This window comes from Somniosus microcephalus, chromosome 31, assembly GCF_052327205.1.
Source record: "Somniosus microcephalus isolate GS21.2 chromosome 31, FLI_Smic_1.0, whole genome shotgun sequence".
Classification (NCBI taxonomy): Eukaryota; Metazoa; Chordata; class Chondrichthyes; order Squaliformes; family Somniosidae; genus Somniosus; species Somniosus microcephalus.
The window spans coordinates 38226781-38253766 of NC_141017.1; the positions used below are offsets into that span (position 1 = coordinate 38226781).

At 57.8% G+C, this 26986-nt stretch overlaps 1 protein-coding gene across 1 annotated transcript in view; it reads right to left on the reverse strand.

The window, feature by feature from the left end:
- LOC147097768 (mitochondrial adenyl nucleotide antiporter SLC25A23-like) overlaps positions 1-26986 on the reverse strand; it is a 76335-nt gene that overhangs the window by 25634 nt on the left and 23715 nt on the right. The window contains exons 2-6 of the mRNA XM_085971865.1: positions 10477-10603; positions 8298-8385; positions 6756-6867; positions 4185-4343; positions 2703-2852 (exon numbers count right to left, since the gene is read on the reverse strand). Coding sequence (XP_085827991.1) covers positions 2703-2852; positions 4185-4343; positions 6756-6867; positions 8298-8385; positions 10477-10603 — 636 coding nt within the window. The remainder of the gene's footprint in view (positions 1-2702; positions 2853-4184; positions 4344-6755; positions 6868-8297; positions 8386-10476; positions 10604-26986) is intronic.

A 26986-nucleotide genomic window follows, 5' to 3' on the forward strand; every position in this document is an offset into this window, starting at 1 on the left:
GAGCAATTACCGCTGATACTTTGGATTACATTTATGTGACAAATAAGATCACTAAGGTTCTCCTTGAGGTGGGATTACTGAGCATGCCCACTCCCCTCCCACTCCCCCCTCCCTTCACCCCCTCCCCCTCCCTTCACCCCCTCCCTTCACCCCCTCCCTCCCCCTCCCTTCACCCCCTCCCCCTCCCTTCACCCCCTCCCCCTCTCTTCACCCCCTCCCTCCCCCTCCCTTCACCCCCTCCCCCTCCCTTCACCCCCCTCCCCCTCCCTTCACCCCTCCCCCTCCCTTCTCCCCCCTCCATTCACCCCCTCCCCCTCCTTCACCCCCCTCCCCCTCCCTTCACCCCTCCCCCTCCCTTCACCCCCCTCCCTTCACCCCCCTCCCTTCACCCCCTCCCCCCTCCCTTCACCCCTCCCCCTCCCTTCGCCCCCTCCCTTCACCCCCTCCCTCCCCCTCCCTTCTCCCCCCTCCCCCTCCCTTCACCCCCTCCCTTCATCCCCCTCCCCCTCCCTTCACCCCCTTCCATTCACCCCCCTCCCCCTCCCTTCTCCCCCCTCCCTCCCCCTCCCTTCTCCCCCCTCCCTTCACCCCCTCCCCCTCCCTTCTCCCCCCTCCATTCACCCCCTCCCCCTCCCTTCTCCCCCCTCCCCTCCCTTCACCCCCCTCCCTTCACCCCCTCCCTCCACCCCCTCCCCCCTCCCTTCACCCCCTCCCCCTCCCTTCACCCCCCTCCCCCTCTCTTCACCCCCCTCCCCCTCCCTTCTCCCCCTCCATTCACCCCCTCCCCCTCCCTTCACCCCCCTCCCCCTCCCTTCACCCCTCCCACTCCCTTCACCCCCCTCCCTTCACCCCCCTCCCTTCACCCCCTCCCCCCTCCATTCACCCCCTCCCCCTCCCTTCACCCCTCCCCCTCCCTTCTCCCCCTCCCCCTCCCTTCACCCCCCTCCCCCTCCCTTCACCCCCTCCCCCTCCTTCACCCCCTCCCTTCACCCCCCTCCCCCTCCCTTCACCCCCCTCCCCCTCCCTTCACCCCCTCCCCCTCCCTTCACCCCCTCCCCCTCCCTTCACCCCCTCCCCCTCCTTCACCCCTCCCCCTCCCTTCACCCCCTCCCCTCCCTTCTCCCCCCTCCCTCCCCCTCCCTTCACCCCCTCCCCTCCCTTCACCCCCTCCCCCTCCCTTCACCCCCTCCCTTCACCCCTCCCCCTCCCTTCACCCTTCACCCCCTCCCCCTCCCTTCACCCCCCTCCCTTCACCCCCTCCCTTCACCCCCTCCCCCCTCCATTCACCCCTCCCCTCCCTTCACCCCCTCCCCCTCCCTTCACCCCCCTCCCCCTCCCTTCACCCCCCTCCCTTCACCCCCTCCCCCTCCCTTCACCCCCTCCCCTCCCTTCACCCCCTCCCCTCCCTTCACCCCCTCCCTTCTCCCCCCCTCCCTCCCCCTCCCCCTCCCTTCACCCCTCCCCTCCCTTCACCCCCTCCCCCTCCCTTCACCCCTCCCCCTCCCTTCACCCCTCCCCCTCCCTTCACCCCTCCCCCTCCCTTCACCCCTCCCTTCTCCCCCTCCCTTCACCCCCTCCCCCTCCCTTCACCCCCCTCCCCCTCCCTTCACCCCCCTCCCCCTCCCTTCACCCCCCTCCCCCTCCTTCACCCCCTCCCTCCCTTCACCCCCTCCCTTCTCCCCCCTCCCTCCCCTCCCTTCACCCCCTCCCCTCCCTTCACCCCCTCCCCCCTCCCTTCACCCCCTCCCCCTACCTTCACCCCCTCCCCCTCCCTTCACCCTCCCCCTCCCTTCACCCCCTCCCCCTCCCTTCACCCTCTCCCCCTCCCTCCTTCTCCTCCCTCCCTTCACCCCCCTCCCCCTCCCTTCACCCCCCCTCCCCCTCCCTTCACCCCCTCCCCCTCCCTTCACCCCCCCTTCTCCTCCCTCCCTTCACCCCCTCCCCCTCCTCCCCTCCCCTTCACCCCCTCCCCCTCCCTTCACCCCCCTCCCCCTCCCTTCACACCCTCCCCCTCCCTTCACCCCCTCCCCCTCCCTTCACCCCCTCCCCTCCCTTCACCCCCTCCCTTCACCCCCTCCCCTCCCTTCACCCCCCCTTCTCCTCCCTCCCTTCACCCCCTCCCCCTCCCTTCACCCCCTCCCCCTCCCTTCACCCCTCCCCCCCTTCACCCCCTCCCCTCCCCCCCTCCCTCCCTTCACCCTCTCCCCCCCTCCCCTCCCCCCCTCCCTCCCTTCACCCTCTCCCCCCTCCCCTCCCCCTCCCTCCCTTCACCCTCTCCCCCCTCCCCTCCCCCTCCCCTCCCTTCTCCCCCCTCCCCCTCCCTTCACCCCCCTCCCCCTCCCTTCACCCCCCTCCCTTCACCCCCCTCCCCCTCCTTCACCCCCTCCCCCTCCCTTCACCCCCCTCCCTTTACCCCCTCCCCCCTCCCTCCCTTCACCCCCTCCCCCTACCCCCTCCTTCTCCCTTCACCCCCCCTTCTCCCCCTCCCCTCCCCCCTTTCTCTCCCCTCCCCCTCCCTTCACCCCCCTCCCTTCACCCCCCTCCCCCTCCCTTCACCCCCTCCCCCTCCCTTCACCCCCTCCCCCTCCCTTCACCCCCCTCCCCCTCCCTTCACCCCCCTCCCCCTCCCTTCACCCCCCTCCTCCTCCCTTCACCCCCCTCCCCCTCCCTTCACCCCCCTCCCTTCACACCCACCCACGTACCTGCTCATAAGCCATAAACTTGATGCCTGTCTCGGGAGTGATCTTCAGGACATTCACGCCATTGCCCCGCCACAGTGACATGTAGCCTCCTTCCCTCACCATCATCATCCACACACCGGCCAGGTTTAACCTCTGCTTGGCTGCAAAGACCTGGAGGGGAGAGTAATGACTAATCATCACCAAGGTGCATTTACTTTAAACATTTCCTCATTCTGTAGGCAGTGGTACTAATGTGGGTTCATGGCCAGGGTGAGCCTGACAGTGAGTTATCCATCTCTCCTGCACAGTTAAAGGGGACACCAAGTATTTCCACACAGGAGCCAGATCACACTCACCGACACCAGATCACACTCACCGACACCAGATCACACTCACCGGCTCCAGATCACCGGCTCCAGATCACACTCACCGGGCTCCAGATCACACTCACCGGCTCCAGATCACACTCACCGGCTCCAGATCACACTCACCGACACCAGATCACACTCACCGGCTCCAGATCACACTCACCGGCTCCAGATCACACTCACCGGCTCCAGATCACCGGCTCCAGATCACACTCACCGGCTCCAGATCACCGGCTCCAGATCACCAGCTCCAGGTCACCAGCTCCAGATCACACCCATCAGCTCCAGATCACACTCATCGGCTCCAGATCACACTCACCGACACCAGATCACACTCACCGGCTCCAGATCACACTCACCGGCTCCAGATCACCGGCTCCAGATCACACTCACCGGCTCCAGATCACCGGCTCCAGATCACACTCACCGGCTCCAGATCACCAGCTCCAGATCACACTCACCGGCTCCAGATCACCAGCTCCAGATCACACTCACCGGCTCCAGATCACCGGCTCCAGATCACACCCACCGGCTCCAGATCACCAGTTCTAGATCACCAGCTCCAGATCACACTCACCAGCTCCAGATCACACTCACCGACTCCAGATCACCGGCTCCAGATCACCAGCTCCAGATCACACTCACCGACTCCAGATCACCGGCTCCAGATCACCGGCTCCAGATCACACTCACCGGCTCCAGATCACCGGCTCCAGATCACCAGCTCCAGGTCACCAGCTCCAGATCACACCCACCAGCTCCAGATCACACTCATCGGCTCCAGATCACACTCACCGACACCAGATCACACTCACCGGCTCCAGATCACACTCACCGGCTCCAGATCACCGGCTCCAGATCACACTCACCGGCTCCAGATCACCAGCTCCAGATCACACCCACCGGCTCCAGATCACCAGCTCTAGATCACCAGCTCCAGATCACACTCACCAGCTCCAGATCACACTCACCGACTCCAGATCACTGGCTCCAGATCACACTCACCGGCTCCAGATCACCGGCTCCAGATCACACTCACCGACTCCAGAGTCAGGCAGCAGTGCCCTCCAGAGGTCACTGGATGAACTGCCCTTGCTCTGGTTCGCTCCACAATCAATGACCTCACTTCATTCACCTGCATGTAGATTTTGAGCCTGTCCAGGGGAGCGGTGCAGGTCCGGGACACCACCCCCGCCATCGCGCCCGCCAGCAGCTGCCTCCACCAGGTCCCGCTCAGCCTCTCCGTCTGCGAGAACTCGTCCACGATGGTCAGAGATTCTCCGATGTCCAGGAACTGCCAGCAAAGGGAAGCAGAATTTAGGGCCAGGCACCTTCTTATTTAAAAGGGGTTTGGGGCGAATTTCCCCAAAGCTGCCGGAAACATGGCAGAAACTCCCAGGTACCCCCGAGGAACGGAAGGCTGGGGGTCAATTGGAAATTTCAAAACTTGAGATTTTTTAGACTTTTGTGCAGCAAAGGTTTTAAGAGTTATGGAGCCAAGATGGAGTGAAGAGACATCAGCTACAATGATCGAATTGAATGGCCTCCTCCTGTTCTTATGACAGTGGCCGTTATTTGCGTGTGAGCCTTGCCAGTGAGTGTGAGTAGCCAGTGAGTGTGAGTAGCCAGTGAGTGTGAGCCTTGCCAGTGAGTGTGAGCCTTGCCAGTGAGTGTGAGTAGCCAGTGAGTGTGAGTAGCCAGTGAGTGTGAGTAGCCAGTGAGTGTGAGCCTTGCCAGTGAGTGAGCCTTGCCAGTGAGTGTGAGTAGCCAGTGAGTGTGAGTAGCCAGTGAGTGTGAGCCTTGCCAGTGAGTGTGAGTTGCCAGTGAGTGTGAGCCTTGCCAGTGAGTGTGAGTAGCCAGTGAGTGTGAGTAGCCCATCTGCTCAAACAGAGACAGACCCTGGCCTCACATGCACTCGTGAACTTGCAGCAAAGGGATCATTGCACAGCCAACCAGGACTGGGAATCCCGGCCAATTCCCTGGCCCAGGGTGACTGAGGCCAGTTTCAGCAGCTCGGCACTCACCGCTCGACTGAGATCGTCCGGCTACAAGAGGACCTCGGGGATTACTCGACAAACACGGACCACGGTGCATCGAGTTCACCTTCTCCCGTCTTGGTAGTTGCATGATCCAACAGATAGTGGCGTTGCTGACTAATCACAGCGATCAATCTCTATCAACGAGTCTACAACAGACCCAGACACGAGGTGAGGAAAACCTCCAGTACCCGGAGTCAATCCTTGGCTCTACCTCCCCGTTCAGACTCAGTGCTACAGCAAGGTGCGGGTACTGTACCCAGAGCCATTGCGGGGAAGGCTCCCGTTATTGTTAAAACTTGCCCAGGTGTTTACTTTTAATCATCTGTTTTCCCCACCCCCTCCCTTTTAAGTCCTCAAAACAATCAAAGACAGTCCAGGCTGAGACATCGCCCACAAGACAGTTAGCCAATAAAGGGTTTGCTTGCAATGACAGAGACACGTTGGTCAGTCTCTCCCTTCACTTTCTCCCCAGGACAAGAAATGTCAAGGTCAAAACAATCAGCGTGGGGCCAGTGTTCTCAGATCTTGACCAGTGCTAAGTCTTTCTAAAGCTCAGCTAATGTATTACAGAATCACAGAATAGTTACAGCACAGTCGGAGGCCATGCGGCCCGTCGAGCCCGTGCCGGCTCTCTGCTGGAGTACTTCAGCGACTCCCACTCCCCCGCCCTTTCCCCGGAGCCCTGCACATTTTTTTTCCTTCAGGGACTTATCCAATTGCCTTTGAAAGCCACGATTGAATCTACCTCCACCACACTTTCAGGCATTGCATTCCGGATTCTAACCACTCGCTGCCCAAATTAGTTTTTCCTTGGCTGCGGCCCGTTGGGTTGGGGCAGCAGGGTTGCCATCCCGCCAGGATTGGCCTGGAGTCTCCAGGAATCGAAGATTAATCTCCCAAGACACTGCTGCAAGCAAAAACCTGGGAGGAAAATCACCAGGGCATCAAAAAAAAATTGTTTTTTTTCATTTTCTGACCATTAGTTATAAAAGTATTGGAGATTGGGAAAAGGCTGTTTGACCAAAAGTCAAGAATCATCCAATCAGGTAACGAAGAGTGTTCGCTTTCCAACTGGCCGTGGGAAGGCGGGGCTCCCGCGATGATGGACATGTTGGGCAACCAATGGCAAGAGCGTTTGGGGGGGGGGCATTGTGATGATAGATGTGCTGACCAACCAATGGCAGGAGCGGGGGTGGGTCATGTGGTGATAGACGTGTCGACTAACCAATGGCAGGAACATGGGGGTGGGTCATGTGATGATAGACGTGTCGACCAACCAATGGCAAGAGCGTGGGGGTGGGTCATGTGATGATGGACGTGTTGGCCAACCAATGGCAGGAGCGTGGGGGTGGGTCATGTGATGATGGACGTGTTGACCAACCAATGGCTGGAGCGTGAGTGGGTCATGTGATGATGGACGCGTCGACCAACCAATGGCAGGAGCGTGGGGGTGGGTCATGTGATGATGGACGTGTTGACCAACCAATGGCTGGAGCGTGAGTGGGTCATGTGATGATGGACGCGTCGACCAACCAATGGCAGGAGCGTGGGGGTGGGGCATGTGATGATGGACATGTCGGGGCGGGTCAAGTGATGAAACCTGACTCGGCCACCCTCGTGCGCAGGCTGCGTTTTGTGACACAGGCGGTGCTGGGTGTGGGGCTCACCGTCGAGTGTTTCCAGTGTTCGACAATCTGCTCCATGTTGGTTAACGGGTTAAAGATGAAATGGTCTCGAAATTCGGTCCAGTCCACTGTGATCGTCCCATCCTTGTCCATACTGAGTGAGGAAGGGGAGAAAGCAACAACAACAACTTGCTTTTATGAAGCACCTTTAACACAGTAAAACATCCCGAGGAGTGATTATTGAACCAAAATTGACACCGAGCCACATAAGGAAAAATTAGGGCAGGTGACCAACAGCTTGGTCAAAGAGGCAGGTTTTAAGGAGCGTCTTACATGAGGAGAGAGAGAAGTGCAGAAGTTTAAGGAGGGAATTACAGAGCTTCCGGCCCTGATCAGTGTGAGAATGAGCAGCCTCACACATTGGCTGTTCACTCTCCTTCCCACCTGAACCCCCCACAGCCCCTGCCTCCAGATAGCTGCCTTTGCTGGACCTCCTCAGGACGCGAGAGTTAGACACCAGCACAGCCACACACACACCCCCCCACCCCCATAGTTTAACAGCCAACCAACACTCACAGACTTCTCGGTTCAGCTTGGATCAGTGGGCGGCACTCTCGCCTCTGAGTCAGAAGGTTGTGGGTTCAAGTCTCGCTCCAGAGACTTGAGCACAAAATCTAGGCTGACACTCCAGTGCAGTGCTGAGGGAGCGCCGCACTGTCGGAGGGACAGTACTGAGGGAGTGCAGCACTGTCGGAGGGGCAGTACTGAGGGAGTGCTGCACTGTCGGAGGGGCAGTACTGAGGGAGCGCCGCACTGTCAGAGAGGCAGTACTGAGGGAGCGCCGCACTGTCGGAGGGGCAGTACTGAGGGAGCGCCGCACTGTCGGAGGGGCAGTACTGAGGGAGCGCCGCACTGTGGGAGGGGCAGTACTGAGGGAGGCCGCACTGTCGGAGGGGCAGTACTGAGGGAGGCCGCACTGTCGGAGGGGCAGTACTGAGGGAGGCCGCACTGTCGGAGGGGCAGTACTGAGGGAGCGCCGCACTGTCGGAGGGGCAGTACTGAGGGAGCGCCGCACTGTCGGAGGGGCAGTACTGAGGGAGCGCCGCACTGTCGGAGGGGCAGTACTGAGGGAGCGCCGCACTGTCGGAGGGACAGTACTGAGGGAGCGCCGCACTGTCGGAGGGGCAGTACTGAGGGAGCGCCGCACTGTCGGAGGGGCAGTACTGAGGGAGCGCCGCACTGTCGGAGGGGCAGTACTGAGGGAGCGCCGCACTGTCGGAGGGGCAGTACTGAGGGAGCGCCGCACTGTCGGAGGGGCAGTACTGAGGGAGTGCCGCACTGTCGGAGGGGCAGTACTGAGGGAGCGCCGCACTGTCGGAGGGGCAGTACTGAGGGAGCGCCGCACTGTGGGAGGGGCAGTACTGAGGGAGCACCGCACTGTGGGAGGGGCAGTACTGACGGAGTGCTGCACTGTCGGAGGGGCAGTACTGAGGGAGCGCTGCACTGTCAGAGGTACTGTCTTTCAGATGAGACGTTAAAATGAATAAAAGTAAAATCACTGGATAAACACGCACTGTGTCTCACCTCAGCAAGATCTTCTCTGCTTGTTTCAGGGTAATGGAGATCCCGAGGCTCGACAGAGTCTGTTGAATCTCGAAGGCGTCGATCTGACCTGATCCAAGGAAGAGAAACAGCAATGGAGAGAGAGAAAAGATTAGGCCGAACAGGGGGATCCTTTCCATTCATTGCCCGAGAATTCTTTCAAATGGCAGCCGTGTCACCGTGTTGAGGATTCTGCTTTGTTCTGTCCATCACTGACCCACTTCGAGGTTGATGGTGGGATGGCAAGAAGCCGGGATAGATACAGAGTAGGGAGGCCATTCGGCCCACCTTAGCTCCCCCATCACCGCATCCAACTGGATCAAAGGTTATCTCTTCCCCTCCCCCGATTGGAAGTCTATTCCAAGTATTGATTACTCTTGGCAGGATAAGGAACGGGCCTTATCCAATGCTCGGTCAATCACCTCGATCTGCTGCCGTGGTTTATAGAAACATAGACGATAGGAGCAGGAGTAGGCCATTCGGCCCCTCGAGCCTGCTCCGCCATTCAATGCGATCATGGCTGATCATCCAAACTCAGTACCCTGTCCCTGCCTTCTCCCCATATCCCTTGATCCCTTTAGCCTTAAGAAATATATCCAACTCCTTCTTGAATATATTTAATGAATTGGCCTCTACTGCCTTCTGTGGTAGAGAATTCCACAGGTTCACCACTCTCTGGGTGAAGAAATTCCTCCTCATCTCTGTCCTAAATGGCTTACCCCTTATCCTTAGACTGTGACCCCTGGTTCTGGACTCCCCGATCATCGGGAACATCCTTCCTGCATCTAGTCTGTCCAGTCATGTCAGAATTTTATAAGTTTCAATGAGATCCCCTCTCATTCTTCTAAACTCCAGCAAGTATAAGCCCAATCGACCCAATCTCTCCTCATACGTCATTCCTGCCATCCCAGGTATCAGCCTGGTGAATCTTCGCTGCACTCCCTCCATGGCAAGAACATCCTTCCTCAGATAAGGTGACCAAAACTGCACACAATATTCAAGATGTGGTCTCACCAAGGCCCTGTACAACTGCAGCAAGACATCCTTGTTCCTGTACTCAAACCCTCTCGCTACGAAGGCCAACATACCATTTGCCTTCTTAACCGCCTGCTGCACCTGCATGCTTACCTTCAGCGACTGGTGCACAAGGACACCCAGGTCTCTCTGCACTTCCCCTTCTCCCAATCTATTGCCATTCAGATAATAATCTGCCTTCCTGTTTTTGCCACCAAAGTGGATAACCTCGCATTTATCCACGTTATATTGCATCTGCCATGCTTCTGCCCAATCACCCAACCTGTCCAAATCATCCTGGAGTTTCTTGGCATCCTCCTCACAGCACACACGCTCACCCAGCTTTGTGTCATCTGCAAACTTGGAGATATTACATCTAGTTCCCTTGTCTAGATCATTAATATATATTGTGAATAGCTGGGGTCCAAGGACCGATCCCTGTGGTACCCCACTTGTCACTGCCTGCCACTCGGAAAAAGACCCATTTATTCCAACTCTTATCTGGAAGTAGTGACTGTCCTTTCATCTCTGGGCCCCAGTCTGACCTGGTAGTGATCCGATCTAAAATTCTCATCTCACTCTGGACTCAGTTTCCACTCCCTCCACCGCCGGCGTACCGTGGCTGCAGTGTGTACCATCTACAGGATACACTGCAGCAACTCGCCAAGGCTTCTTCAGCAGCACCTCCCAAACCCGCGACCTCTTCCACCTAGAAGGACAAGGGCAGCAGGCGCATGGGAACACCACCACCTCCAAGTTCCCCTCCAAGTCACACACCATCCTGACTTGGAAATATATTGGCCGATCCTTCATCGTCGCTGGGTCAAAATCCTGGAACTCCCTCCCTCGCAGCACTGTGGGAGCACCTTCACCACACGGACTGCAGCGGTTCAAGAAGGCGGCTCACCACCACCTTCTCAAGGGCAATTAGGGATGGGCAATAAATGCTGGCCTTGCCAGCGACACCCACATCCACAGAATTAATTTTTACAAAAGGGTTTGAGAGTGGAAGCAGATTCGTTAATAACTTTCAAAAGGGAATTGGATAAATACTTGAAAAGTAAAAATTTGCAGGGCTGTGGGAGAAGTGCTGGGGGGAATTAGGATTAATTGGAGAGGTCTCAGCAGTGGCTAATGTCATAAATACCATCGTTGTTCCGGTCAAGGCTCTTGAACATCAGCTTCAATTTTTTCTCGTGTTGCCGCAGATACTCAATGAATTCCGCCAGGTCCAGCTGACCATCATGATTGGTGTCGCCCACTCGCAGGATTTCCTGAAAGACGAGGGCAGAGATCAGGAACGAAGGAAATGAAGAACGTTTCCCCGATCTCGGAGGCTGGTCCCAGAGTTTCACATCGAGCGACTTAGTTTGAGGCTCAGTGACTGTTGGTGTGTGGGCGAGCCTGGTGCTCTGGTTAGTGTAACTCACCGGCCTGATGCTCTGGTTAGTGTAACTCACCGGCCTGGTGCTCTGGTTAGTGTAATTCACCGGCCTGGTGCTCTGGTTAGTGTAACTCACCGGCCTGGTGCTCTGGTTAGTGTAACTCACCGACCTGGTGCTCTGGTTAGTGTAACTCACCGGCCTGGTGCTCTGGTTAGTGTAACTCACCGGCCTGGTGCTCTGGTTAGTGTAACTCACCGGCCTGGTGCTCTGGTTAGTGTAACTCACCGGCCTGCTGCTCTGGTTAGTGTAACTCACTGGCCTGGTGCTCTGGTTAGTGTAACTCACCGGCCTGGTGCTCTGGTTAGTGTAACTCACCGGCCTGCTGCTCTGGTTAGTGTAACTCACCGGCCTGGTGCTCTGGTTAGTGTAACTCACCGGCCTGCTGCTCTGGTTAGTGTAACTCACCGGCCTGCTGCTCTGGTTAGTGTAACTCACCGGCCTGGTGCTCTGGTTAGTGTAACTCACCGGCCTGGTGCTCTGGTTAGTGTAACTCACCGGCCTGGTGCTCTGGTTAGGGTAACTCACCGGCCTGGTGCTCTGGTTAGTGTAACTCACCGGCCTGGTGCTCTGGTTAGTGTAACTCACCGGCCTGGTGCTCTGGTTAGTGTAACTCACCGGCCTGGTGCTCTGGTTAGGGTAACTCACCGGCCTGGTGCTCTGGTTAGGGTAACTCACCGGCCTGGTGCTCTGGTTAGGGTAACTCACCGGCCTGGTGCTCTGGTTAGGGTAACTCAACGGCCTGGTGCTCTGGTTAGGGTAACTCACCGGCCTGCTGCTCTGGTTAGGGTAACTCACCGGCCTGGTGCTCTGGTTAGGGTAACTCACCGGCCTGGTGCTCTGGTTAGTGTAACTCACCGGCCTGGTGCTCTGGTTAGTGTAATTCACCGGCCTGGTGCTCTGGTTAGTGTAACTCACCGGCCTGGTGCTCTGGTTAGGGTAACTCACCGGCCTGGTGCTCTGGTTAGTGTAACTCACCGGCCTGGTGCTCTGGTTAGGGTAACTCACCGGCCTGGTGCTCTGGTTAGTGTAACTCACCGGCCTGGTGCTCTGGTTAGTGTAACTCACCGGCCTGGTGCTCTGGTTAGTGTAACTCACCGGCCTGGTGCTCTGGTTAGTGTAACTCACCGGCCTGGTGCTCTGGTTAGGGTAACTCACCGGCCTTCTGCTCTGGTTAGTGTAACTCACCGGCCTGGTGCTCTGGTTAGTGTAACTCACCGGCCTGGTGCTCTGGTTAGGGTAACTCACCGGCCTGGTGCTCTGGTTAGTGTAACTCACCGGCCTGGTGCTCTGGTTAGTGTAACTCACCGGCCTGGTGCTCTGGTTAGTGTAATTCACCGGCCTGGTGCTCTGGTTAGGGTAACTCACCGGCCTGGTGCTCTGGTTAGTGTAACTCACCGGCCTGGTGCTCTGGTTAGTGTAACTCACCGGCCTGGTGCTCTGGTTAGTGTAACTCACCGGCCTGGTGCTCTGGTTAGTGTAACTCACCGGCCTGGTGCTCTGGTTAGTGTAACTCACCGGCCTGGTGCTCTGGTTAGGGTAACTCACCGGCCTGGTGCTCTGGTTAGTGTAACTCACCGGCCTGGTGCTCTGGTTAGTGTAACTCACCGGCCTGGTGCTCTGGTTAGTGTAACTCACCGGCCTGGTGCTCTGGTTAGGGTAACTCACCGGCCTGGTGCTCTGGTTAGTGTAACTCACCGACCTGGTGCTCTGGTTAGTGTAACTCACCGGCCTGGTGCTCTGGTTAGGGTAACTCACCGGCCTGGTGCTCTGGTTAGGGTAACTCACCGGCCTGGTGCTCTGGTTAGGGTAACTCACCGACCTGGTGCTCTGGTTAGTGTAACTCACCGGCCTGGTGCTCTGGTTAGTGTAACTCACCGGCCTGGTGCTCTGGTTAGGGTAACTCACCGGCCTGGTGCTCTGGTTAGTGTAACTCACCGGCCTGGTGCTCTGGTTAGTGTAACTCACCGGCCTGGTGCTCTGGTTAGGGTAACTCACCGGCCTGGTGCTCTGGTTAGGGTAACTCACCGGCCTGGTGCTCTGGTTAGGGTAACTCACCGGCCTGGTGCTCTGGTTAGGGTAACTCACCGGCCCTATTTATTCGAAACATTCTTAGAAAGAGCAGCAGATCTCCCGTGGAGCTGGGCTGGAGTGCGGAGCACGGTTATACTGTGTCGTTGGTGCGATGGAGCTGAGTTTAAGGCCAGTGCTCAGATAACCCTGTGCTGAACTGGTCTAACTATACCCTGAGGTCTATTGGAGTCTAATTATTGTCGTTGTGGCTCAGATCGTTCTCTAGCCCGGATTCTCTCCTCTCTCAACATCTGCTGCGAATCTCCCGCTCAGAAAAACAGGCAGGAAGTAGCTTCCTTTCTCTCCCTCTTGTGATTCAGGTGATTCAGTTGCAGATTTCTGTATTTTCTATAAAGTGTGAAAGTTGAATCATAGAAATTTACGGCCCATTGTGTCTGTGCCGGCCGACAAAGAGCTCTCCAGCCTAATCCCACTTTCCAGCTCTTGGTCCGTAGCCCTGTAGGTTACGGCACTTCAAGTGCATATCCAAGTACTGTTTAAATGTGATGAGGGTTTCTGCCTCTACCACCCTTTCAGGCAGTGAGTTCCAGACCCCCACCGCCCTCTGGGTGAAAAAAGTTCTCCTCAACTCCCCTCTGATCCTTCGACCAATTACTTTAAATCTCTGCCCCCTGGTTATTGACCTCTCTGCTAAGGGAAATAGTTCCTTCCTATCCACTCTATCTAGGCCCCTCATAATTTTTCCACCTCAATTAAATCTCCCCTCAGTTCCAAAGAAAACAACCCCATCCGATCCAATCTTCCTTCATAGCTAAAACTGCCCTAAAATCTTCCATAGACTGACTATTCTCCTCTCTTGCTGGGGTTCAGTTCCCCAGATACACCGAGATCCTCACCCCAGTGGCTGTCGTTCGTTCTTCCATCAGCCCCAACCTGCCCCCTTCCCCTGCCAATTCCCCTCGGTAGTTGCAACATGTCTCGTTCCCCCCCCTTCCCTCCATTGTCCAGGGCCCCACCCATGTGGACGGCAATCTGTGACACATTCTGCAGGCTGGTGCAGTCGCTGCTCACGGTGCAGCCTCCACACGCCAGGAACGCCGGGCATAGATTGGGAGAACAATTCACCAAACATCCCCATTCTGTTTCAAGTGTGAGCCGCACTGCCCTTCCCTTTTGCACTCTGACCTTTCTGCCTTTGGCCTCTGACACCGTCCTAACCAATCTTAATGTCGATTAGATGAAGACAAATTGAATACAAAAGTAGGGAGGTTATGCTTCAGTTATACAGGGCATTGGTGAGACCACATCTGGAGCACTGTGTACAGTATTGGTCTCCTTATTTAAGGAAGGATGTAAATGTGTTGGAAGCAGTTCAGAGAAGGTTTACTCGACTAATACCTGGAATGGGCGGGTTGTCTTATGAGGGAAGGTTGGACAGGCTAGGCTTGTATCCGCTGGAGTTTAGAAGAGTAAGAGGTGACTTGATTGAAACATAGAAGATCCTGAGGGGTCTGGACAGGGTGGATGTGGAGAGGATGTTTCCTCTTGTGGGGGAATCTAGAACTAGGGGTCACTGCTTAAAAATAAGGGGTCGCCCATTTAAGACAGATGAGAATTTTTTTCTCACAGAGGGTCGTGAGTCTTCGGAACTCTCTTCCTCAGAGGGCGGTGGAAGCAGAGTCTTTGAATATTTTTGAGGCAGAGGTAGATCGATTCTTGGTAAGCAAGGGGGTGAAAGGTTATCGGGGGTCGGCGGGAATGTGGAGTCATCAGATCAGCCATGGTCTTATTGAATGGCGGAGCAGGCTCGAGGGGCCGAATGGCCGACTCCTGCTCCTAATTCGTATGTATGTTCGTATGGAAGACTATTTCACTTCTCCCCCTCCAACCACACTGCAGCCCACTGGCCTGAACCTTGACTTTAGCCACTTCAGACGGTAGCTCTCTCCACCATTAATCTGCCTGATTCTCTCATTCTCTCTATTCCTTTTCACTCTGATAGGCTTTCACTCTCTGCCCTTCTGACAGCCTGGTTGAGTTTGTACATCATCCACATTACTGTCACCACCATGCTCCGTGAGATGGAAAAAATCAGGAGCAACACCGACCTTCCCATTCACAAAGACTTGAAAAACCCACCACGAAAGCGCTTAAACATGGCACCGGCCATTCTGGGAAACAGCGGCCAATATTCGCCCAGCTGGTCTCGACCCACGATCCAGATGGAAGGAATCGTGGGGCGCACACAACATAAAGAACCAACATCTCATCACCGACCCGACAGCAGAGGTCCCTGGCTCCGACCTCCCTCGCAGACCGTGGACGGCGCTCGACCCAATCCGCGCGGGGAGCGGACGATGCGGCCCCCCCGCTCCACCAGTGGAAGAGGAGGGACGGCCCGAAGTGCGACTGTGGCCACGAGACCCAGACCATGGAACACATCACATCAACCTGCCCACTGAGATCTGTTGTGGGAGGCACCTCGTTTCTCCACTCGGCATCTCAGGAGATCATCAAATGGAGAGCCAAACTAGACATCCCATTATAAGCTTTTCACATCATACAAAACAACAACTGTCACCATAAAGGGATAAATAGCAGGTATTTTGATTTTCATTTTGATTTTCGTTGTCAGCCGTGACTCAGTGGGTGGCGCTCTCTCGCCTCTGAGTCAGAAGGTTGTGGGTTCAAGTCTCACTCCAGAGACTTGAGCACAAAAATCTAGGCTGACACTCCAGTGCAGTACTGAGGGAGTGCCACACTGTCGGAGGGGCCGTGCTGAGGGAGCGCCGCACTGTCGGAGGGGCAGTACTGAGGGAGCGCCGCACTGTCGGAGGGGCAGTGCTGAGGGAGCGCTGCACTGTCGGTGGGGCAGTACTGAGGGAGCGCAGCGCTGTCGGAGGGGCAGTACTGAGGGAGCGCCGCACTGTCGTAGGGGCAGTACTGAGGGAGCGCCGCACTGTCGGAGCGGCAGTACTGAGGGAGTGCCGCACTGTCGGAGGGGCAGTGCTGAGGGAGTGCCGCACTGTCGGAGGGGCAGTACTGAGGGAGTGCCGCACTGTCGGAGGGGCAGTGCTGAGGGAGCGCTGCACTGTCAGTGGGGCAGTACTGAGGGAGCGCCGCACTGTCGGAGGGGCAGTACTGAGGGAGTGCTGCACTGTAGGAGGGGCAGTACTGAGGGAGTGCCGCACTGTCGGAGGGGCAGTACTGAGGGAGCGCCGCACTGTCGGAGGGGCAGTACTGGGAGTGCTGCACTGTCGGAGGGGCAGTACTGAGGGAGCGCCGCACTGTCGGAGGGGCAGTACTGGGAGTGCTGCACTGTCGGAGGGGCAGTACTGAGGGAGTACTGCAGTGCTGGAAGTGCCGTCTTTCGGATGAGACGTTAAACTGAGGCCCTGTCTGCTCTCTCAGGTGGACATAAAAGATCCCGTGGCACTATTTCAAAGAGGAGCAGGGAAATTATCCCCGGTGTCCTGGGGCCAATATTTATCCCTCAACCAACATCACTAAAACATATTATCTGGTCATTATCACATTGCTGTTTGTGGGAGCTTGCTGTGCGCAAATTGGCTGCCACGTTTCCTACATTACAACAGTGACTACACTTCAAAAAGTAATTCATTGGCTGTAAAGCGCTTTGGGACGTCTGGTGGTCATGAAAGGCGCTACAGAAATGCAATTCTTTCTTTCCCAGTAGTTTGTAAAAGGTTCCAGTTCTCATCAAGTCTTTCTGCACCATTAATCCTTTCTCCTTTATGATGTTGTGGTCTTGCTGTGAATTTCCAACATAGAAACATAGAAGATAGGAGCAGGAGTCGGCCATTCGACCCCTCGAGCCTGTTCCGCCATTCAAAGCGATCATGGCTGATCATCCAAACTCAGTACCCGGTCCCTGCCTTCTCCCCATACCCCTTGATCCCTTTAGCCTTAAGAAATATATCTAACTCCTTCTTGAATATATTTAATGAACTGGCCTCAACTGCCTTCTGTGGCAGAGAATTCCACAGGTTCACCACTCTCTGGGTGAAGAAATTCCTCCTCATCTCTGTCCTAAATGGCCTACCCCTTATCCTTAGACTGTGACCCCTGGTTCTGGACTCCCCGCCATCGGGAACATCCTTCCTGCATCTAGTCTGTCTAGTCCTGTTAGAATTTTATAAGTTTCAATGAGATCCCCTCTCATTCTTCTAAACTCCAGCGAATATAAGCCCAATCGACCCAATCATTTTCTGCTTTCATTTCAGATTTACAGCATTTGCAGTTTTATTTTAATTTCATACATTGCAACAGTTGCTGCTCTTTAAAGGAAGTCATTGGCTGTGAAGCACTTCACATAAACCAGCAAGGCGCATGTATAAATGCAAATTCAGTTCCAAAGCGGACATGGCAATTACTGAAAGAGCCACCAGAGGGAGCTCCCCCCTTATTTTAATGGAGATTGTGCTGTGTGTTTGTTTTCGGAGATGAGCCCGTTTATTACAGGTTGCCCAGGAAGATCTTCCCCCTTGATAATCTGATTGATCTTTCCCAGTCTTTTTTTATTTGTTCCTGGTATGTGGGCGTTGCCGGCAAGGCCAGCATTTATTGCCCATCCCTAATTGCCCTTGAGAAGGTGGTGGTGAGCCGCCTTCTTGAACCGCTGCAGTCCGTGTGGTGAAGGTACTCCCTCAGTGCTGTGAGGGAGGGAGTTCCAGGATTTTGACCCAGCGACGATGAAGGATCAGCCGATATATTTCTAAGTCAGGATGGTGTGTGACTTGGAGGGGAACTTGGAGGTGGTGGTGTTCCCATGCGCCTGCTGCCTTTGTCCTTCTAGGTGGTAGAGGTCGTGGGTTTGGGAGGTGCTGTCGAAGAAGGGTTGTAGGGCTGTCAATGATTTGGGACAGTACCTGTACAGGTATGGGGACTGGCAGTGGAGGGAGGGGGAGAGGGACAGAACTGTGGGCAGTGAGGAGAGACCCTAGTCGTGGACTCGAGTCCCATTACCTGTTCGTACTGGATTTGCACATACAGAGTCTCAACTTCAGCCACAGCCCAGGGCCTGAGCACATAAACCAGGCTCACTCCAGTGCAGGACTGAGTGACGCACCCCATGACTAACTCTCCAGTGCAGGACTGAGTGAAGCACCCCATGACTAACTCTCCAGTGCAGGACTGAGTGAAGCACCCCATGACTAACTCTCCAGTGCAGGACTGAGTGATGCACCCCATGACTAACTCTCCAGTGCAGGACTGAGTGATGCACCCCATGACTAACTCTCCAGTGCAGGACTGAGTGATGCATCCCATGACTGACACTCCAGTGCAGGACTGAGTGATGCACCCCATGACTGACACTCCAGTGCAGGACTGAGTGATGCACCCCATGACTAACTCTCCAGTGCAGGACTGAGTGATGCACCCCATGACTAACTCTCCAGTGCAGGACTGAGTGATGCACCCCATGACAGACTCTCCAGTGCAGGACTGAGTGATGCACCCCATGACAGACTCTCCAGTGTGGGACTGAGTGATGCACCCCATGACAGACTCTCCAGTGTGAGACTGAGTGATGCACCCCATGACAGACTCTCCAGTGCAGGACTGAGTGATGCACCCCATGACTGACACTCCAGTGATACCTTGAGTTCAGCTGAGTGTGCAGGATCCCAGGCAGAATATTTTTGCTGGAGTTATTCCATTTCCCCCGGCAGTGTTGGGGGATGTATGGCGGGGTGAGGGCAGGTAAACGATGGGAAATTCTCCTCCTGTATCTCCCCCCACCCCGCCCCCCCCACCCCGCCACCACCCACCCACCCCAATCTGTGCACTGCCAGTGACCAGAGTTGCTATGGCAATGGTAATTTCCGAAAGAATAGGCTGCTTTAGCCCGTGTAATTGACCGGGTAGGCTCGGGCATGAGGGGTGAGAAAACATTTGCAGTGTTTCTTTTATCCCAATTTCAGAGCAGACTGACCCCCAAAAAGGGGGGAAGAGGGGATGGGGGAGAGCGGTGAGGGAGGGGAGAGCGTGGGGATCGTGGAGGGGGGGCGTCGAGCGGGGGGAGAGCGGTGAGGGAGGGGAGAGCGTGGGGATCGTGGAGGGGGGGCGTCGAGCGGGGGGAGGGCGGAGAACGGGGGACAGCAGGGGTGGCGGAGGGGGAGTGTGGGGGCACCCAGGAGAAGGGAGATGGGGGCACCCAGGAGAAGAGAGTGTGGGGGGACCCAGGAGAAGGGAGTGTGGGGGCACCCAGGAGAAGGGAGTGTGGGGGGACCCAGGAGAAGGGAGACGGGGGCACCCAGGAGAAGGGAGTGTGGGGGGACCCAGGAGAAGGGAGACGGGGGCACCCAGGAGAAGGGAGTGTGGGGGGACCCAGGAGAAGGGAGACGGGGGCACCCAGGAGAAGGGAGAGCGGGGGCACCCAGGAGAAGGGAGTGTGGGGGGACCCAGGAGAAGGGAGTGTGGGGGCACCCAGGAGAAGGGAGTGTGGGGGCACCCAGGAGAAGGGAGTGTGGGGGGACCCAGGAGAAGGGAGTGTGGGGGCACCCAGGAGAAGGGAGTGTGGGGGCACCCAGGAGAAGGGAGAGCGGGGGCACCCAGGAGAAGGGAGACGGGGGCACCCAGGAGAAGGGAGTGTGGGGGGACCCAGGAGAAGGGAGACGGGGGCACCCAGGAGAAGGGAGAGCGGGGGCACCCAGGAGAAGGGAGTGTGGGGGGACCCAGGAGAAGGGAGACGGGGGCACCCAGGAGAAGGGAGACGGGGGCACCCAGGAGAAGGGAGAGTGGGGGCACCCAGGAGAAGGGAGAGTGGGGGCACCCAGGAGAAGGGAGAGTGGGGGCACCCAGGAGAAGGGAGAGTGGGGGCACCCAGGAGAAGGGAGTGTGGGGGGACCCAGGAGAAGGGAGTGTGGGGGGACCCAGGAGAAGGGAGTGTGGGGGCACCCAGGAGAAGGGAGAGCGGGGGCACCCAGGAGAAGGGAGACGGGGGCACCCAGGAGAAGGGAGACGGGGGCACCCAGGAGAAGGGAGAGCGGGGGCACCCAGGAGAAGGGAGAGCGGGGGCACCCAGGAGAAGGGAGACGGGGGCACCCAGGAGAAGGGAGTGTGGGGGCACCCAGGAGAAGGGAGAGCGGGGGCACCCAGGAGAAGGGAGAGCGGGGGCACCCAGGAGAAGGGAGAGTGGGGGCACCCAGGAGAAGGGAGTGTGGGGGCACCCAGGAGAAGGGAGAGCGGGGGCACCCAGGAGAAGGGAGAGCGGGGGCACCCAGGAGAAGGGAGAGTGGGGGCACCCAGGAGAAGGGAGAGCGGGGGCACCCAGGAGAAGGGAGAGCGGGGGCACCCAGGAGAAGGGAGAGCGGGGGCACCCAGGAGAAGGGAGAGCGGGGGCACCCAGGAGAAGGGAGTGTGGGGGCACCCAGGAGAAGGGAGAGCGGGGGCACCCAGGAGAAGGGAGAGCGGGGGCACCCAGGAGAAGGGAGAGTGGGGGCACCCAGGAGAAGGGAGTGTGGGGGCACCCAGGAGAAGGGAGAGCGGGGGCACCCAGGAGAAGGGAGAGCGGGGGCACCCAGGAGAAGGGAGAGCGGGGGCACCCAGGAGAAGGGAGAGCGGGGGCACCCAGGAGAAGGGAGAGCAGGGGCACCCAGGAGAAGGGAGTGTGGGGGGACCCAGGAGAAGGGAGAGCGGTGGAGAAGAGGTCGGGGGGTGGGGGAATTCCAGCCCCAACAAGATTCCAGCACCGTGTGAAATTCCTCCCCACAAGCCATTGTTTGAGGACCGGGAATTCTCCCGGTGCCTTGGCCATCATTCTTCCCTCGACCAACACCAGCCGTGCATTGCGTTGCCATTTGTGGGATCCTGCTGTGCACAAACCGATTGCCGTGGTTGTCTGCACAACACCAGTCACTGCACTGCAAGGTAATTCGGTGTGTGGATTCGAGCTGTGGCATAGCTGCGATAAGGTGATTTGTAAACTAAGCTTCTCTCTCGGGGCTCGTAACCGCAACATGTATCGCTGACCTCTCGCTGTCGTTACTCGTAGGACCACAGTTATACCGCCCACCCAGCTGATGGGACAGCCCCTCGCACTGCATGTAGCCATGCTCCCACATTTAAAAATATCCACAACCCTTCAGCACAGGCTGCACAACACACATTGTTTGCATTCAGTCAGCGACTGGTCAGAGCTATAATAAATGTGGATGTAAAGTGATTCCGTGTCTGCCATTGTCACTCTGCCAATCTCTGGGATTACAAACAACAACTTGGATTTTCAGCTTCAGTTCGTTTCAGGGACTTACTAACCACTCCTTCGGAAACTCTGCACATCCCCCTCACTGGCTCCCACACAGATTTACTCCAGGTCCAACCAGAGCTGGATGTCAGTGCACGCCCAACTGTTCCTCGGTGGGTCGCTCTCTCGCCTCTGAGTCAGAACGTTGTGGGTTCAAGTCCCACTCCAGAGACTCGAGTACAATAATCCAGGCCGACACTCCCAGTGCAGTACTGAGGGAGAGCCACACTGTCGGAGGGGCGGTACTGAGGGAGCGGCGCACTGTCGGAGGGGCAGTACTGAGCGAGCGCCACACTGTTGGAGGGGCAGTACTGAGGGAGAGCCGCACTGTCGGAGGGGCAGTACTGAGGGAGCGCTGCACTGTCGGAGGGGCAGTAATGAGGGAGCGCTGCACTGTCGGAGGGGCAGTACTGAGGGAGCGCCGCACTGTCGGAGGGGCAGTACTGAGGGAGCGCCTCACTGTCGGAGGGGCAGTACTGAGGGAGCGCCGCACTGTCGGAGGGGCAGTACTGACGGAGGGGCAGTACTGAGGGAGCGCCTCACTGTCGGAGGGGCAGTACTGAGGGAGCGCCGCACTGTCGGAGGGGCAGTACTGAAGGAGCGCTGCACTGACGGAGGGGCAGTACTGAGGGAGTGCTGCACTATTGGAGGGGCAGTACTGAGGGAGCGCCGCATTGTTGGAGTTGACATCTTTCAGATGAGACGTCAAGGAGTTCTCTCCTGTGTCCTGGCCACAAGTGGCAAACAATTTGCACACAGCAAGCTCCCATAAACCGCAAAGTGATAATGACCAGATAATTTGTTTTAGTGAGGGATAAATATTGGCCAGGACACCGGGGATAACTCCCCTGCTCTTCTTCGAAATAGTGCCTTGGGATCTTTTATGGCTGCCTGAGAGAGCAGACAGGGCCTCGGTTTAATGTCTCATCCGAAAGACGGCCCCTCCAACAGTGCGGCGCTCCCTCAGTACTGACCCTCCGACAGTGCAGCGCTCCCTCAGTACTGCTCCTCCGACAGTGTGGCGCTCCCTCAGTACTGCCCCTCCAACAGTGCAGCGCTCCCTCAGTACTGCCCCTCCAACAGTGCAGCGTTCCCTCAGTACTGCCCCTCCAACAGTGTGGCGCTCCCTCAGTACTGCTCCTCCGACAGTGCGGCGCTCCCTCAGTACTGCCCCTCTGACAGTGCAGCGCTCCCTCAGTACTGCCCCTCTGACAGTGCGGCACTCCCTCAGTACTGCCCCTCCGACATTGCGGTGCTCCCTCAGTACTGCCCCTCCGACAGTGCAGCGCTCTCTCAGTACTGCCCCTCCGACAGTGCGGCACTCCCTCAGTACTGCCCCTCCGACAGTGCGGCACTCCCTCAGTACTGCCCCTCCGACAGTGCGGCGCTCCCTCAGTACTGCCCCTCCGACAGTGCGGCACTCCCTCAGTACTGCACTGGGAGTGTCAGCCTGGATTCTGGGCTCGTCTCTTTCGTGGCACTTGAACCCACAATCTTCTGACTCGGAGGTGAGAGTGTTAGCCACTGAGCTAGGGTGAGTTGCTGGTGAACGTGGTATTGACCCCTGTATGCCTGTAATCTCCTCTCCGGGCCTTCGGTCTTGAGCAGCCACTGCGGCGACAACCAGCCTCAGCCTCCCTCGCAGGGAGACAAGCAACACTGGCGCCAGTCCTTGACCGCCCCCCAGTGGCCCTGATTGGAAAGTGCGCGGGTGGAGCGGGCTCCTGATCTTTGGTGGGCAGTTGCGAATATTCCACGTCTCGGCTCACACTTGACGATTGGTCCACTGGGAAAATAGAGCAGGAGTCCAGGGTAAAACCAACAGCTCCAGCCAGGAAAGCAGGTTCCTTTGCCGATGGTCACACTCTGCTGGTGAGGGTGGCTGGTTTACACTTGCCAGCGTGACGGGGCGTGAGTGCAGAGATGTGACAGTTGTAACTCTCTCCACTGATGCGCCTTGACCATTGATCCCTTCCACCAGGGGCTCCCTCCTGATCTGGAGCTGACCCAGCGCTTGGAAATTAAACATCACTTTGCAGTTTTATTTTAGGCGGCGTCTCATTTTTCTGTTGACACTGCTCTCAGTGCACGAGGGCAGGGAATCCGTCCTGTGTCGAGCCAGTTAACACCCACAGTAATAATCCTCATAAAACCCGAATCCTAAACCGATTACTGCAGTCTGTTATTATCATTGTTTATCTGTTGGAAGGACACAGGGTGAGAGGTCAGATTAATAATGCTGGACATGTATGATATACACATCCCTCCGCAATATCATCCACCCAGTCCCGAGCTCAGGCGGATCACAGTGTCCAACAACAACCTGTATTTATACAGCACCTTTAACAGAGTAAAACGTCCCGAGGCGCTTCACAGGAGAGTTATCAAACAAACTTTGACACCAAGCCACATAAGTAGGTATTAGGACAGGCTTGGTCAAAGAGGGAGGTTTTAAGGAGCGTCTTAAAGGAGGAAAGAGAGGCGGAGAGGTTTAGGGAGGGAATTCCAGAGTTTGGGGCCCAGGCAGCTGAAGACACTGCCACCAATGGTGGAGCGATTATAATCAGGGATGCTCAAGAGGCCAGAATTGAAGGAGTGCAGAGATCTCGGGAGGTTGTAGGGCTGGAGGAGATTACAATGATAGGGAGGGGGTGAGGCCATGGAGGGATTTGAAAACAAGGATGAGAATTTTTCAGACAGAGGCGTTGCCGAACCGGGAGCCAATGTAGGTCAGCGAGCACAGGGGGTGATGGGTGAACGGGACTTGGTGCGAGTTAGGACACGGGGCAGTGAGCACAGGGGGTGATGGGTGAACGGGACTCGGTGTGAGTTAGGACACGGGCGGCGAGCACAGGGGGTGATGGGTGAACGGGACTTGGTGCGAGTTAGGACACGGGGCAGTGAGCACAGGGGGTGATGGGTGAACGGGACTGGGTGCGAGTTAGGACACGGGGCAGTGAGCACAGGGGGTGATGGGTGAACGGGACTGGGTGTGAGTTAGGACATGGGGCAGTGAGCACAGGGGGTGATGGGTGAACGGGACTGGGTGCGAGTTAGGACACGGGGCAGTGAGCACAGGGGGTGATGGGTGAACGGGACTGGGTGTGAGTTAGGACACGGGGGCAGTGAGCACGGGGTGATGGGTGAACGGGACTGGGTGTGAGTTAGGACACGGGGCAGTGAGCACGGGGGTGATGGGTGAACGGGACTGGGTGAGAGTTAGGACACGGGGGCAGTGAGCACAGGGGGTGATGGGTGAACGGGACTGGGTGCGAGTTGGGACACGGGGCAGTGTGCACAGGGGGTGATGGGTGAACGGGACTGGGTGTGAGTTAGGACACGGGGCAGTGAGCACAGGGGGTGATGGGTGAACGGGACTGGGTGCGAGTTAGGACACGGGGCAGTGAGCACAGGGGGTGATGGGTGAACGGGACTGGGTGTGAGTTAGGACACGGGGCAGTGAGCACAGGGGGCGATGGGTGAACGGGACTGGGTGTGAGTTAGGACACGGGGCAGTGAGCACAGGGGGTGATGGGTGAACGGGACTGGGTGTGAGTCAGGACACGGGGCAGTGAGCACAGGGGGTGATGGGTGAACGGGACTTGGTGTGAGTTAGGACACGGGGGCAGTGAGCACAGGGGGTGATGGGTGAACGGGACTGGGTGTGAGTTAGGACACGGGGGCAGTGAGCACAGGGGGTGATGGGTGAACGGGACTGGGTGTGAGTTAGGACACGGGGCAGTGAGCACGGGGGTGATGGGTGAACGGGACTGGGTGAGAGTTAGGACACGGGGGCAGTGAGCACAGGGGGTGATGGGTGAACGGGACTGGGTGTGAGTTAGGACACGGGGCAGTGAGCACAGAGGGTGATGGGTGAACGGGACTGGGTGTGAGTTAGGACACGGGGCAGTGAGCACAGGGGGCGATGGGTGAACGGGACTGGGTGTGAGTTAGGACACGGGGCAGTGAGCACAGGGGGTGATGGGTGAACGGGACTGGGTGTGAGTTAGGACACGGGGCAGTGAGCACAGGGGGTGATGGGTGAACGGGACTGGGTGTGAGTTAGGACACGGGGCAGTGAGCACAGGGGGTGATGGGTGAACGGGACTGGGTGTGAGTTAGGACACGGGGCAGTGATCACAGGGGGTGATGGGTGAACGGGACTGGGTGTGAGTTAGGACACGGGGCAGTGAGCACAGGGGGCGATGGGTGAACGGGACTTGGTGAGAGTCAGGACACGGGGCAGTGAGCACAGGGGGTGATGGGTGAACGGGACTTGGTGTGAGTCAGGACACGGGGCAGTGAGCACAGGGGGTGATGGGTGAACGGGACTTGGTGCGAGTTAGGACACGGGGCAGTGAGCACAGGGGGTGATGGGTGAACGGGACTGAGTGTGAGTTAGGACACGGGGCAGTGAGCACAGGGGGTGATGGGCGAACGGGACTCGGTGTGAGTCAGGACACGGGGCAGTGAGCACAGGGGGTGATGGATGAACGGGGCTGGGTGTGAGTTAGGACACGGGGCAGTGAGCACAGGGGGTGATGGGTGAACGGGACTGGGTGTGAGCTAGGACACGGGGCAGTGAGCACAGGGGGTGATGGGTGAACGGGACTGGGTGTGAGTTAGGACACGGGGCAGTGAGCACAGGGGGTGATGGATGAACGGGGCTGGGTGTGAGTTAGGACACGGGGCAGTGAGCACAGGGGGTGATGGGTGAACGGGACTGGGTGCGAGTTAGGACACGGGGCAGTGAGCACAGGGGGTGATGGGTGAACGGGACTGGGTGTGAGCTAGGACACGGGGCAGTGAGCACAGGGGATGATGGGTGAACGGGACTTGGTGAGAGTCAGGACACGGGGCAGTGAGCACAGGGGGTGATGGGTGAACGGGACTGGGTGTGAGTTAGGACACGGGGCAGTAAGCACAGGGGGTGATGGGTGAACGGGACTTGGTGAGAGTCAGGACACGGGGCAGTGAGCACAGGGGGTGATGGGTGAACGGGACTGGGTGTGAGTTAGGACACGGGGCAGTGAGCACAGGGGGTGATGGGTGAACGGGACTGGGTGCGAGTTAGGACACGGGGCAGTGAGCACAGGGGGTGATGGGTGAACGGGACTGGGTGCGAGTTAGGACACGGGGCAGTGAGCACAGGGGTGCTGGGTGAACAGGGCTGGGTGTGAGTTAGGACACGGGGCAGTGAGCACAGGGGGTGATGGGTGAACGGGACTGGGTGTGAGTTAGGACACGGGGCAGTGAGCACAGGGGGTGATGGGTGAACGGGACTGGGAGTGAGTTAGGACACGGGGCAGTGAGCACAGGGGGTGATGGGTGAACGGGACTGGGTGTGAGTTAGGACACGGGGCAGTGAGCACAGGGGGTGATGGGTGAACGGGACTGGGTGCAAGTTGGGACACGGGGCAGTGTGCACAGGGGGTGATGGGTGAACGGGACTCGGTGTGAGTTAGGACACGGGGCAGTGAGCACAGGGGGTGATGGGTGAACGGGACTGGGTGTGAGTTAGGACACGGGGCAGTGAGCACGGGGGTGATGGGTGAACGGGACTGGGTGTGAGTTAGGACACGGGGCAGTGAGCACAGGGGGTGATGGGTGAACGGGACTGGGTGTGAGTTAGGACATGGGGTAGTGAGCACAGGGGGTGATGGGTGAACGGGACTGGGTGCGAGTTAGGACACGGGGCAGTGAGCACAGGGGGTGATGGGTGAACGGGACTGGGTGTGAGTTAGGACACGGGGCAGTGAGCACAGGGGGTGATGGGTGAACGGTACTGGGTGCGAGTTAGGACACGGGGCAGTGAGCACAGGGGGTGATGGGTGAACGGGACTGGGTGCGAGTTAGGACACGGGGCAGTGAGCACAGGGGGTGATGGGTGAACGGGACTGGGTGTGAGTTAG